The 14719-nt window shown below is 36.5% G+C and overlaps 1 protein-coding gene across 1 annotated transcript; it reads right to left on the minus strand.

Moving 5' to 3' along the window:
- Window positions 1–4997: 4997 nt before the first annotated feature.
- hbt (headbutt) lies at window positions 4998–10031 on the minus strand. Its single transcript, XM_017626037.1, has 4 exons — window positions 9872–10031; window positions 9297–9660; window positions 9047–9227; window positions 4998–6235 (listed from the first exon to the last, which is right to left on the minus strand). The coding sequence occupies exons 1-4, from the start codon at window positions 9953–9955 to the stop codon at window positions 5491–5493; spliced, it is 1374 nt and encodes a 457-aa protein (XP_017481526.1). The 5' UTR covers window positions 9956–10031; the 3' UTR covers window positions 4998–5490.
- Window positions 10032–14719: the final 4688 nt, after the last annotated feature.

A 14719-nucleotide genomic window follows, 5' to 3' on the forward strand; every position in this document is an offset into this window, starting at 1 on the left:
TCTAGACTTACTTAAGCTGTACTTTTTAAATCGATTAATTGGAGATCGATTAATCGATCCATGCCGAGATATTTTCTTTTTTGGCATTCGGTTCATTAATTTATTAAAAAATTATGTTCATCTTTCTTTTTAAATCGATTAACTAAAGCCCTCAAAATCGAAGCAAAATCATTAGTATCGAAACTCGATTACTTTTGTTTATTTAAAGAAATGACCCCCAATCAAGTAGTTCTCCAAAAACTGCTTACAAAAATAAAGAATGAGGCAGATTGATTCATACCTTCCGCCAAATATTGGCTAGAAAAATTTAATTCATTTGTAAGTGATTTTTCTCAAAGTTTTTGTCGCTCTCGATTCGAAACGATTCAGAGGATAGCTTTTTTCTAGCTTCAATTGGCATCTCTAAGGCATCTACAGTTAGGTGCGTGAAATATTTGAAAGAAGCGCGTGAAGTAACCAAGTTTTCAACTGGATAAAGTGGATTAAAGCGGGAACTCGATTTTTTTTTTTTCTTAAATTTTGCAGATCAATGGCGGATAAGACAACGGTTTAACTAATTGTATAGGTTTTCTTGCGCAGTTCTTGCACGTGTGAGCAATATGCAGCGCACCTTTTTGAGCATGCGAGGTATAACATATTTTTTGTTTTTTCAGTGAGTTATGGAAGGGTTAATAAAAATGTGCTTAATTTTCTCATGGCATTGCTGTATTGTGAACTTTGGATTTCAATTTTTATTTAAATTTAACGGTTTATAGAATGTCTTTTTTTATAATTCACTGTTTTAAATATGTATCTGATTGTGTGTGTGTATGTATGTATTTTGAAATCTTGTGCTATTAACTGTATTTTATGTGATTCTTTATCATCGCTAGTGATACNCATTTTTATTTAAATTTAACGGTTTATAGAATGTCTTTTTTTTATAATTCACTGTTTTAAATATGTATCTGATTGTGTGTGTGTGTATGTATGTATTTTGAAATGTTGTGCTATTAACTGTATTTTATGTGATTCTTTATCATCGCTAGTGATACACATTTAACACATGTTCTTGACGAGTTTTACAAATATTGCTTTTGCCTTATTATAACATATTATGTAGGTATGTATGTATTTTAAATTGATTTATTTTTTCGGCCGCATACTGTACGTAATGATATTTTGAAATATACTTCATTGTATGTATGTATGTATACTTTGTTGATATTTTATTTATTGTTATGCAAATGATATACATCTGTTTTAACCAAGAGAGCTTTTCCTGTTTATGTTTCTTGTTTTCGTTTTTTTTTTTTTTTCTTTTGATGAGCGCGTTCATGGGACACTTTTTAAATGTGAAATTTTTTAAATCAATTTTGCTCACATAACTGCTGCATATTTTCTTAAAATATTTTAGATTCAATTTAATTTTACTATTTCCTTGAAAACTCTTTAAATATGCAGAGTAAATATTTGTATATGTAAGTAGGTATATGTAATACATTTATTTTTTTTATTTACTTACAGCTAGTCACTACCACAATGCTAACCCATTTCAATACGTTTTTTGGTGTGTTTTTTGCTCGTACTAGTGCATGCTAGTACGCATTTATTTATTTATTTTTTAACACTAAATTGTACCTAAATTAAATTTAGTAGTTTTTTTTTCACTTTTTATAACAAATGCTATGCGTTTTTTTTTATTATTATGACATTGCAATTTACATGCTAAGCATATTTGGGTTTTATATGTATGTACTACATGTAAATATGTATGTTTAGTAATTGATGTTGTTTTTTATTAACTATTTTTTACTTTTGTTTCGTACAATTTTTTTTTATCTCATCCCAGAGTGTACATACATATGTATGTATGTATGTCCTAAAGTGTATGCGTAGGAGTGCTCAACTATAAGCCAAGTAAAAAATAATCGGCTTTTTAGCTTTCCATGAACATGCACACATACACGTTTGTACACATTTATGTAGTATTTAATATTATATATATATGTATAAGTTTTGATATTCACATATTCTATTGTATTTGTGGTAGTTTGTTTTTTTTTTTGTTTGCTGTTTGGTGTCTTCTAGACAACATTTACTTTATTTTCTGTTTGTTAATTTCTATTCCAATTTCTGGTTTTCACCCTACATATTCCTAAATATACATACATTGAAGCGCTAATCATTTTACATTTGTTGGATTTTAAAGGCCTTTCTACTACGTTTCCACGCTTTTCTACTCACACAAGTTGCATACACACTTAGTGCATATCTTTTATTGTTCTTCATTTTCTATATGTATGCATGTATGTATATACTATACATATATCCTGCACCGATATTATCAATGATGTACATACATACATATACTGTGAGTGCAGATATTGGATATGAACTCAAGTCAAGGGAAATTACTTTAAAATTAAGAAATAAATAACCCAACAAACCAACCCAACCAAATATTTTTATTACTAAAATTTTAGTATTAATTTTTTTTTACTCTATTCGAATAGTAACGGTTAATAGTAAAAAATTAAGTTTTTAAGAAAACTTTGAACTTTGTCTAAAAAAAAATTAATACATACTATTGTTTTATTTAAAAGTTGGAAATTAAAAAAAAAAAATAATAAACAGAATACGTTTGAAATATACGTTAACATATCATCAGGAACGTTCTAAAGAATAAGTAAACAAAAAAGTTTATTCCAAACGTTCAGAATGAATAAAGAAATTCAGCCTTTGTTTTAAATGGGAATCGTTTGAAAAACAAGTAATTTTTAAGCACAAAAAAACCGACTTCAATGCTCATATAAAAACTTGGGATTGCCACTAGTTTCTTCATGCTCTAATGAGATAAACAATTGAGAGACATACCACCTCTCCTTTAAAAAACGAATTATCGAAAACTATTCACGTGGCCCAAAGTTATCCGGTAACGTACATAAAAGAAAGATTCCGACTTTTTTGAAGTCGGTTAAAAGTAGATTTTACGTAAATAGGTAAGATAATTTTTCCTGGGATATGAATTTTCTTTAAAAAAATACTCTAAAATTGTAGTAAATTTTTTCTACGCTTAATTAGGATGTATTTAAACTAGTTTTTGCATTTAAAGGAAAATTATTTGAGAAAAATATTGAAAATATTCTAAAAGTGAGCATTTCTCAAGGAAAACTTTGAATACTAAAATTNCTTAAAAATAGATTTTATGTAAATAGGTAAGATAATTTTTCCTGGGATATTAATTTTCTTTAAAAAAAATACTCTAAAATTGTAGTAAATTTTTTCTACGCTTAATTAGGATGTATTTAAACTATTTTTTGCATTTAAAGGAGAATTATTTAAGAAAAATATTGAGAATATTCTAAAAGTGAGCATTTCTCAAGGAAAACTTTGAATACTAAAATTTTATAGACAATTTTTACTTTTTTATAACCCATTATTTTATTACAACCCATTTTTGTTTTATTATAACCCAGTTTTTTATTAAATGTACAATTTTTCTAAAACAATTCTAAACATTCAATTTATGAAAGCGCTAACAAAAATCTTAGTAAAAATTTATACAAACGTTTACAAAGAAAGCAAATTATACATATGTATGTATGTATGTACATTAACGTGCATGACCAAAAAAAAAAGTTGCAGTTTTTTCACCGGAATTATAATATTTATTATATTTTAAAACTTCCGCCAAAATATTTAGGAACAATATTAAGACTTACGTGAGCTAGACTGATTTCAAAATACCTCCAAATATTTTATTATTTTGATTCAGTTGATGAAATTTTCAAACATTTTATGCGGACCTTTTAACCTTAAACTATTCTATCATCTGAGGTGATTTTGTGCAAAAAATATTGTTAAAAACAAATTTTATTTGTAAAAAAACTCAATTTTTGAGGTATTTGAAAATCGGTTCAGTTCACGTAAATCTTAATATTTTTCCGAAATATTTTGGTGGAAATCTTAAAATATAATCGATTTTATAATTGCAATGGAAAAACAGTACCGATTTTTCTTTTTATGGGAGTGCTGCAGTCTAATGTACATAGCTTTAAAATTTGTCAAATAATTGACTTTACTTGTCGCTTGATCTCCCTAAACCTTTTCTCTAAAATATGAAATTTAAAAATGCAAAATTAAACATCAAAATTAAAATGAATTTCTGCTAAGCCNCTTTGGTGGAAATCTTAAAATATAATCGATTTTATAATTGCAATGGAAAAACAGTACCGATTTTTCTTTTGTATGGGAGTGCTGCAGTCTAATGTACATAGCTTTAAAATTTGTCAAATAATTGAATTTACTTGTCGCTTGATCTCCCTAAACCTTTTCTGTAAAACATGAAACTTAAAAATGCAAAATTAAACATCAAAATTAAAATGAATTTCTGCTAAGCCGAGAAAAATTTATCATTTTTGAATATTTAAAATGCATGTTTGTGCCTCTTGACCTTCAACGAATATAAAAATCCATCCCTCATATTAATTCTGTCCGGCGCTCGCATACATTTCCCAAACTTTTTGTTACAACTTACAAATAGGTTCATGCAAGGAACGTCTTAGTGCGAAATGAATTTACATACCGCCTAAATAGCCTTAGTGGCAAAAATGAGACTTGGTAACCCTGAACGCCAGGCACCGAGCTTCATGTATTAATAAATATCCAAATAAATTCCAACTCATGAAAAATAAATCTTATTTTTATAAAAATTTCGAACGACTTTCGCATTTAAGCATTAACTTAGCTCCGATACCATTTTCTCACTTAGCATAGATGAAAAAAATAAAAGAAATTTTTTAAACCTAGAAACCAACATCTAAAGGAACACATCAAAAGCGAGTCTCCAAACATCTGCTCTCCCGCGCTAACAATTCTGCTTCGCTAATACTAACACTAACTTGTACGATTTTTTTTTTTTGGTTTTTTTGATTATAAAACTTATTCAACCCCACCCTAGGCCCCATACCGCATTTAGTTAGATTCTTATAAAATTTTCCATTTTCCTTTCATCATTTTTCAATTTCAAGCTTAGCGCCTACGTTCGCTTGTACCATCTGTCAGGCAAACCAACGTCTATACCCGACACCAACATAACGAAGCCACCGATCGTTCAACCACTCTGTCCGCCAACCCCTTAAAATTAAACCTAAACAACAACAACGAGAGCTCATTATAACGTCGCTTACACTGTGACGCCAGCCAGCGCTGCCAACACTGACCAATCGGGCTGCTTTCATCGAATGCTGCACCGATTCAACTTTTGTCTCACGCATTCAGCGCTCAACAACATTTCGCGCATTCTGATTTGACTTTGGCAGCTGCTTCTAATGCTGCGGCCGCTGCTATTTCTGCCGCCTCGGCTGCCGCTTCCGCCGCCGCCTGTGCCTGCGCCTTGGCATGCACTTCCGCCTCGGCGCGTCGCTTTGCCGCCTGACATTGCTCACAGTGTTTCTCCAAGAATTTCATGGACAAGTGGAACGTATATCGGTGCCGGGTACAACGCCTTTACATTTTGTATTCCACAATCTTGTTTGGATTTAGGAATTGCTCACGCTGTGCCGCATCTAAATGGGCCACGGTGCGAGTTAAACCGGATGCGGCAGTTGTTGTTGAGGAATGTTTTTGTTGTTGCTGCGACTGCTGCTGTTGCTGCTGCTGTTGTTGTTGTTGCTGCTGTTTATTTTTATTGTTATTTTCCGATTGATAGTAGCCACCAGCGCTGAGTACACCAACATTGACACCCGCCACCACCGGCTGTTGCTGGTACCCAGAGTATTGCGGATAATAAGGCGGCGTTGTATGTTGCGTGGCGCTGACACCACCGCCACCGCCGCTCATCATGTCTACAGTTTGTACATTTCCGCCAGACTGACTTTGAGGATGCTGCTGCTGTTGCTGTTGCTGTTGCTGTTGGTGTTGCTGACGCTGCGTATGCTGATGGTGGTGGTGTGTGGAGGTGCGCGGTTGCTCCGAATGCAGTATCGGATACTGTTGCTGATGTGAATACTCCTGTGAAGTGCCGCCACCTAGACGCGCCGTCGATTCGTCGTGCAGCCCTTCGCCCATGTCGCCATCGCGGTTGTGCGCGCCACGTATGCAGAGCTTAGTGAAGAGCCAGACGCGCGTACGGTAGAGGAGATAGCAACAGAAGTGCACCACAAAGACGAATATGATGGCACACACCGTGACAATGATGGCCTTGCCCGGTTTGGTCCAGTCCAGCATGGGATAGATGTAGACATTGTTTTTTCTGCAAACAATAATTTGTTGGATTTCTCAGAAATTTTTTGCAATGTTGGGGATATGCCAATAACGGTGAGGGTGCTGATTTAATCGTGTTGTGCAAAATGTATCCATGCAACAGTGGCGTGCAAAATAAAACAAAATGCAGGCGTGCAGGAAATGAAATGAAAGTTTCACTTTATAAAATTAACTTAAAATTTTACAAACAAAATTTCACAAACTTAAGGTTTTTTTTTAAATACTCGTATGTACACTAAGGTCGTCCAAAATAAAGTCGGAATTTTAATGCTCTCATCCGCTAGGATAGTTCCATATCGAAAAAAATTTACCGCTATTTTTTATTTTGAAATCAAAAAATATTTAGAGGTCGGTCAAAGCGCTCAAGGTTTTTTATTTATTTTATATGGGAAAAAACAACTTTTCGTAGAGATGGTGTATGGAATTCTAGAAAATCAATATTTTTATATGAATAAGTATATCAAAGAAGCAAACACACACACAAGCATGCAGATAGCAATTTTTTCTATTAAATAAATCACAAAATTTGAGTATTTTAAAGTAACTATAATAGCTGCTCCTAAACAGGTGAATTAGAAAAAGTCTTGTAAGTCAACTCTTCCATACAATCAGAAAAACGGGATAAGTTACGTTTGGTTTTAGGTTAGGTTAGGTTAAGAAGGCGCGTACGAATGACTCGTACTTCCACTCGGAGGCAGACTTGCCCATTGTAAATGCCCTTTATGATTGCCAGGGAGAGGCACATCCTTCTAACCGAACTTATTCCATAGTGTCCGAAAAGCTATATACTATCTGGGATGACGCTGTGGAGCTCCGATATTTCCACTTCCATCTCCCCCAAACTATTGAAAAAGCGTCATCCCAAATGCCTGAGATGCCGCATCTGGAGAGCTGGGAACTGAATAAGAAGTGGTGAATCGATTCTGCATCTTCCCTCACCTCGATAATTTTATCTCCAGAAACGCAGCAGAAGAGGGTTTTTAGACGTGTCTCAGTGAAGTCAGCGATGCACGACATTTCCAAACCACTTTTGAATTTATTAACCCGGAACTTAACGTTTTCAATGTCAACGAGCATAGTGACGTTCCCTGGCACAGACTTACTATATCATATAAGGCAACCGCCTTCTCTGTGGCAAAGATCTTCGCCTGAAAGACACTGCGGTTATCAGATAGGCGATGTGATTGCCATATCCGTAGGTCCTTGGAGTATAGACCCGAGCTGACTCCCTTTTACATCCTTGAGCCATCGGTGTAGATGGAAATACCCTCATTTACTGGCAGTGGGTCACATTTCCAATCTTCCCTAGTTGGAAAAAGTACGGGAGTTCGAAAACTTAAATCCCATGTTGACGTAAGGTAATCAGTTTCAAAACATCTGTGTGCCCATAAGTGGTCTGCTTTCAAAATTTTGATGCCCTTAGTCGAAGGGTCCCTTTTGCGGCCGTGCCTGTTACGAATACTTGTAGTGGCTTCAAGTAAAATATCATGAACAGTTCTTCTTGTGGGCGCTTCCCACGGCGCCTGATATACTGAGCCTTGCGAGGTGCAGAGACTTGCCAATTATATTCTGATTGCTACTTTTACCCAGTGCTTTCCAACAGACCAGCGTCTGCCTTTAAGCACTATCTGAGGAGATGCGTCAAGCTATTTTCTTGAAATGTACCGACCTTTTACAGTACATGGGACTACATCAGTTGGCTTCTCGTCCTAACGACTTGAGTCAAATTCAAGCTGGACGAAATCGAGATCTCGAGAACGTGCAATTGTAAATATGGGTCCTTGGGTTACCATAGGTTTAAGCTACCGCTGCTCCCCCACTTGAAGTAATTGTACGAAGTAACCAAATATCGTCGACGCTGAGGTATCTGCGAAACGTGTTAGTGCATACTGAACTAAAAAAATTGAAGAGCAGAAGTCACGAGGATGGCCAACATAGAATCGCATCCACGAGGATGTAGCCGCTACTATACCTTGGGGAAACAGCCAAAGAAGAGCAGAAACACCTACATGCAGAGCAGAGGAGCGGGACATTCAAAGGACAAGCCAGCACGCTGGCTGAAAAGTGGACAAAAAATATATGAACAGCAGGCACCGAGCTCCAATTTCGGCAGCATCACACGCAAACACTACCAATGTCCGGAGTTCGGCAGGGCAGAGCAGAAATTGTAGCCATACAGGGTTAACAGAGACTAAACCGAAGGCATTTCAAAACCCTTAGGGGAATCTAAATGACAGTTTTTGTATGGTTGATCTAATAACCCAATACGACACATTATACGAGTAGAATGGATATTTCTACTATATATCACGAATGTTCTTATTGGGCTGTAATAATGCGAGGACGGCTAATTGTTTGGCGGGCGTTGCAGGCAAAGGTGGGGACGGAAACGGTTTAACAATCTGCACGAAAAAAGAATTTGGCTACGCGTCGATCCTATACAAGACAATGGTCCTACTAACAAAAACCGCTAAGTGTCTTGAGTGCGCGGCTCAATTATGGCGAGCTCAGAATGATAATGAAGGATACAAAGTGTTAGTGTTAGAAGTAACCAAAAGAAATAATAGAACTAAGCAAGGAAACTGAAACTGAATCAAGTAATCTTAAATATTAATATTTGCAAATGCATTCAAAATGCATTTAAATAAAAATAAAAATCCAATAAAAACCAGTGCTCCAATGATTTGTAGTGGTCATATAAAAAAACCAAAAAGGGTGCTATGTCTGTATTAACAATAAGTATTTACCATATTTCAGTGAAGTGAATGAAATTATAAAATCAACAACAATCTGTACTTACCTATCGGTGCCACCAGCCAAGAAATAAATGCCCGTAAATATGCCATAGGCCAAGCCGATGCCGGTCGTAAAGTAGACATGACTCAATTTAATCGGATGTCCGACAATAGCTAAATCGATGAGCATAATCACCGAATTGAACACATGCACCATTATATTTAAAGCGTCTATTTTGTGAATTTCTAAAAAAAATAAAAGGCAAAATATTATTTTCCACTTCCAAAATCTCTTCACAATTCCCGCTATCTTACCTGGGTCATGCACCAGCAACCAATAAACCATCGTGATGATGAACGAATACACAGTCGCACATGTGTATAGCACCCAGTATATGTGATGTAGGCGACTCTTTCGCGCTTGACGCACAACCTCAAAGTCTTCACGTTCAACCATCATGCCCTGCGTAACAATCCACGCCGCTAGCCATGCTTGCACCGTGCAAAAGAGCAGACCCCAATGTGTCAGGTAGATCCACCACTTCGCATAGTGGTTTTCGAAATGCTCTTCGGTGCGCCCGATGTCGAGTAGTGAGCAGACAAGCGCCGCTAAGCAGGTAATTGCCGTTAGCCAGCGGTAGAAAAGATAGACGATGCGCACTTGAGTGTTGCGCTGCCACTAAAGGAAAAGAAGAAACGAGAGCGTTAACTAAGATAAATACCGACTTTGGAATCTTTAAAGATTTTATGACCAAGGAAAGTTTGTAGTTAGGGAGNAAAGATAAATACCGACTTTGAGTTATTCCAGCATTGTTCACATTTGGTTTGGAATCTTTAAAGATTTTATGACCAAGGAAAGTTTGTAGTTAGGGAGAGAACAGATAGCTTACCTGGCATAGGTAAAAATTGTGCCGGTGCACATGCTCCGGCGTGAATTTGGGGAAGCAACTGTTCCACAGTCGGCTAACCATCATTCTTTTTTGGCCGACGCACGACGTCGGATCGTCGGTGAAGTGATTGAACTCTTCGCAACTGTCGTCGTGCTGCGGTAGACGCGTCGTCGTTGTTTGTTGCTGGCGGTGGTAGTGTTGTGGTTGGTGCTGGTATTGTTGTTGTTGTTGTTGCTGCGGCGGTTGCTGCTACGGTTGCTGTTGTGGTGACGTTTTGTTGCTGTGCACGGACAACTGTGGATAGAGGAAATCCGTTGGTGTTGGTGGCGGAGTCGCCGCTGGTATTGGTGACCCGCTCGCAATACTATTTTCCGGTGCAGTGATAGTAACCGCCGGATAGGTAAATGGACGTAACGATCGATTGAGCACAGGCGAGAGTATCGGCTCGGCTTCTGTGTCAATGCCGATGTCGATGTCGTCGTATCCGACGTAATCGGCGTTGTTGAGCTCGACGAGATTAAGGTTGGTATTGAATTCGAGCCCCCAATCGAGTTCGAGTTCGAGCGCGCGTACAAGTTCGTCGTGTACGTCCGCTTCTGTTTCTGGTTCCGGTTCTGGCACCGGGATATCAAGATCTTCAAGATCCTCGACGTTAAGGCCCAAGCCAATGTCGAGGCCAATGTCGTCGTCAACGTCGCTAACGTCAACACCGACGCCGACGCCCACGTCGAGATCGAGGTCGAGATCGAGTTCAAGATCAGTATCCGGTTCGAGTTCGAGTGCCGGCGATGGTACGCTGCAATGTGCTGCAACGTCCAACAAGTAGTCGGCAGCAAGGCTGCTGCCACGTCGCGAAGACGACGATTTGTAAGCGTAAGCGCCAGAGTGTAGCGACGCTCGTTCGTATTCGTAGTCACTGGTGTCGAGATCGAGATCGAGGCCGAGTCCCAGGCCAAGTCCCAGACCGTATGCGCTGCCACAACCACCAGTGCTGCTGGGCGCAGTCGATGTCGCGGACGCGAGCAAAGGACGCGCCTGAATGGATGCCGCTGGGGAGGTGCGTCCGTAGGTCGCGCTAAGGGAGCCAGCAGTGAGATAGTTGCTGCCAATGCTCCCGCTGATACTGCCGCTGCCACCACTGCCACTCGAGTGGTACCAACGATAGTTCCGTCCGATGGGCGTGAGACCGCCTACGCCGCTGTCACTGCCGCTTGTGCCGAGATATGCGCCGCCGTAAGAACCGTAAGAGCCGTAAGTGCTGTAGGTCGAGCTGTGGTGGCTCGGCGTGTGATGGTTCGAACTGGGGTTTGTTGGTGGCGGCGGCGGCGCCGAGTAGTAGTTGCACGGAAGGTGCTGCTGCTGTTGTTGATGTTGCTGCTGCTGCTGCAGCTGTTGTATTTGTTGTAGTTTATGCAATTGCTGTATTTGATGTTGTTGAATGAGTTGTTCTTGTTGCTGTAAATGATGCTGTTGATGATGTGAGTGTTGATGAAGATGTGTGTATGAGGGTGCGGGCGAATGGGTCGGTGTGGAACGTGAACTGCTGATATTATAGTTGTGATTGTAGTTGTAGTTGTTGTAGTTGTAATGTTGTGGCAACTGCTGATACTGTTGATACTTCTGCTGGTACGGCTGATTCTGATACTTCTGGTACTGTTGGTACTTCTGGTACTGTTGATACTGCTGCGGTATGGGGCCACTAGTTGGCTCTGGACGAAAGTAAAGCTGCGCGTAATCCAATGTGATGGTGTGGTGATGGATGGGTATGTGTTTATATGGAGGCGTTTTAACTGATTAAAATGCTTGGTGAGGATTATACTTATTTTATATATATATATTTTTTTTGATTTTCTTTTGCGATTTATAACTGGATTTGCTTTTCGCTCTTCTTTCGCTAGAGGAATTGCGTTCAATTTTTTCGCTTTTGTTTTGGTTGATTGTGTTACTCTTTCGCTGTCGCTGTGATATCAGTTGAGCGCTGGACGTACCTGCAAGAGAGGAAAAAATGAGAAAAGAAAATATTGATTAGAGGAAGGGAAAATATGGCATTCAACTAGAACAGTAGCACTGCCACGTGCCGTATACGTAACTAAAGTAGTTATGGGGCCACGTTGTATCAAAGTACATATTGTATTATTGCTACGTATACGCAGTGGTGTTGTCCAGAAGACAATTGATTAATGAATTATGCTCAGTTCAGTTAACTCGGTCTGCTGCACGTGTTTAGTCTTAAGGACAGCAGACATACATTTCTATACATATCGCACATTTGCTGCAAGAGTGTCATAATCAAAAAAATAAATAAAAAATTGAGTGAGAAAAATTGAGTATGCAAAAATTACCGCTCCCGTTACCTCTACCTCTATGTTAGACAAACATTGTATACCTGTATCGATTACCAGTATAACACTAGAAAGAAAGGAATGTATTAATTTTTACCAAGAAAGTATGTATATGTATGTAAGTTCAAAACTTTAAAGCCATTTTTCCCGAGTTTTTGATTTTTTTGGATTATGACACTCTTGCAGCAAATGCGCGAAACAAATTTATAAGTGATGAATTACAAAGAGAAATTCTTGAGTATACATATGTATGTATATATATATATATATATACATTAAAGTGGTCCAAAAATGTATGTAAAAAAAAATAAGGTCGGATTTTTAATGCCGCACCCCCTAGGATTGTTACATACCGAAAAAAAATATACCCATATTTTTTTATTTTGAAATAAATAATTATTTAGGTAGTGCTCAAAGCGCTCAAAGTTTCCATGTATTTTATATGGAGAAAAAACATCTTTTCGTAGAAATAGTGTAGAATTCTTGAAAATCAATATTTTTCGATCGGAAAACTTTACATATCTTCAGGAGATTCCCAGTGATAATACTCGACTATTTCTGTAACAATTTTTTCATGGTAACTATATTTTATAGGTCATCCAAAGCCCTTAGAAAATGCAATGGAGGGACCAATAAAAAATCTTTAATCATAAAAAATGGTTAAATAAACAATTGGAATATTAATACTGGAAGTCTCCTGAAGAGAACCACAGTTTTCCGGTGGAAAAATATTGATTTTCAAGAATTCTACACTATTTCACTATTTTTTCTCCATATAAAATACATGGAAAACTTTGAGCGCTTTGAGCACTCCCTAAATATTTTTTGATTTCAAAATAAAAAAGTAGGGGTATATTTTTTTTCGATATAGATCAATCCTAGGGTGTGCCGGCATTAAAACTCCGACCTTATTTTTTGGACCACTCTAATATAAATGTATGTATGTATATTAGGGTGCCCATCGAAAATGCTTTTTTGTCTGATTTCAAAAATATTCAAGATTCAAGACGTAAGGAGGCTAAGCACAATGTGTATACCAAATTTGGTCGATATCGGCCAAGTAGTTTTTGAGATAGGCATATAACATATAAGTAGGCGGTGCCACCCCCATTTTCCTAAAATTTCTTAAAAAAAAAAACACTTTTTTGCTAAAGAGGGATTGTATATATCAATTTTGAATAAATATTGATGACCTCCTTAGCCACAGTGCTTAAAAAAAAACCGAAATTCCGGTACATACACACATATAAATTCAAGAAAAGTCGCCTAAATTCGAAAATTTGTATGCGATTGCAATAAACAAGGTGTCAGTTTATTTGAAAATAGATTTAATTTTTGGATAGTACTCTATATTTTGAAATTGTAGAAATTATCGATGGTCAAAATTAAAAAAATTAAGAGTTATATGGGTATTTTTGTAATTTACCCGATAAAAAATCATAACAAGCCTCGTCCGACAATAGATTGTTATATACCATTTTAAAGGTCTATATATCCTCTTCTCAGATCATAATCGATCTTTGAAATCAGATTATATTCGATCTTTGAAATNCGATCTTTGAAATCAGATTATATTCGATATTTGAAATATGAGCATCAAATGGAAAGTGTTTTGAAAATTTCCAATTCAGAAATATTTTTGAATGGGGTTGCCACATATTTTCTATAGCATCTTTTTTAAATTTTTGTTTGAAATTTAAGATACAATATTACTTTGCACGTGTGCTAAAAGGCAACTCTTAAACAACGCTTTACCTATATAGTAAGAGTTGTCCCTCAAAATATTAGTATAAGGTTGCCACTTCTTTTCAATTCTACAAAATTTAACTAAAATAACTTAATATGGATATCAAATTAAAGGTATTTTTGAGAAATTTTATCGAGAAATGTTTTCGTTGATGGTTCCTACGTTTTTTTTTTTTAATATCAATTTGTATCTTACTTACTAATTTCAACAAGCATTTTATTGTAAGTGTGTGAATACGCAGTACATTTGCACTCAAAATATGTACTCTTCAACCTGGCGTATTTCTTAATAGGGTTGCCAAATAACTTTTGATATCAAATATTTTTAAAATTTATTACATTCAAAGGTTTTTTTTCCAAAACATTCTTTTGTTGGCGATATTTTTGTTACTTAACATTACTTTTTCAAAGCTTTTTATTTGTATTTTGAGGTATTTCTTAGGCTAAAATATTAACGCGGATAGGCGTAATGTTAAATAACAAATTCCATTTACAATATTACATAAAAAATATTTTTAAATTAAAGCTATCCAATTAACCATTATTTGAACAAACAAATAAATATATATATCGATATTTCAGTAATTATCGATAATTATATCGATAAATATCGATTTTCTTAATAGTAAATATTTNCCATTTGCACTCAAAATATGTACTCTTCAACCTGGCGTATTTCTTAATAGGGTTGCCAAATAATTTTCGATATCAAATATTTTTAAAATTTATTACATTCAAAGGTTTTTTTTTCCAAAACATT

This window comes from Rhagoletis zephyria, unplaced genomic scaffold (genome assembly GCF_001687245.7).
Source record: "Rhagoletis zephyria isolate East Lansing unplaced genomic scaffold, Rhagoletis_zephyria_1.1 Rzeph_scaffold_04377, whole genome shotgun sequence".
In the NCBI taxonomy this organism is placed as follows: Eukaryota; Metazoa; Arthropoda; class Insecta; order Diptera; family Tephritidae; genus Rhagoletis; species Rhagoletis zephyria.

Bases quoted from the DNA above. Each gene is read 5' to 3' on its own strand.
- hbt (XM_017626037.1), bottom strand. From the start codon at position 9,955: ATGATGGTTAGCCGACTGTGGAACAGTTGCTTCCCCAAATTCACGCCG. The intron at 9,661-9,871 runs GTAAGCTATCTG...CTTTTCCTTTAG, and splicing joins ACAATTTTTACCTATGCCAG to TGGCAGCGCAACACTCAAGT. The intron at 9,228-9,296 runs GTAAGATAGCGG...TATTTTTTTTAG, and splicing joins GTTGCTGGTGCATGACCCAG to AAATTCACAAAATAGACGCT.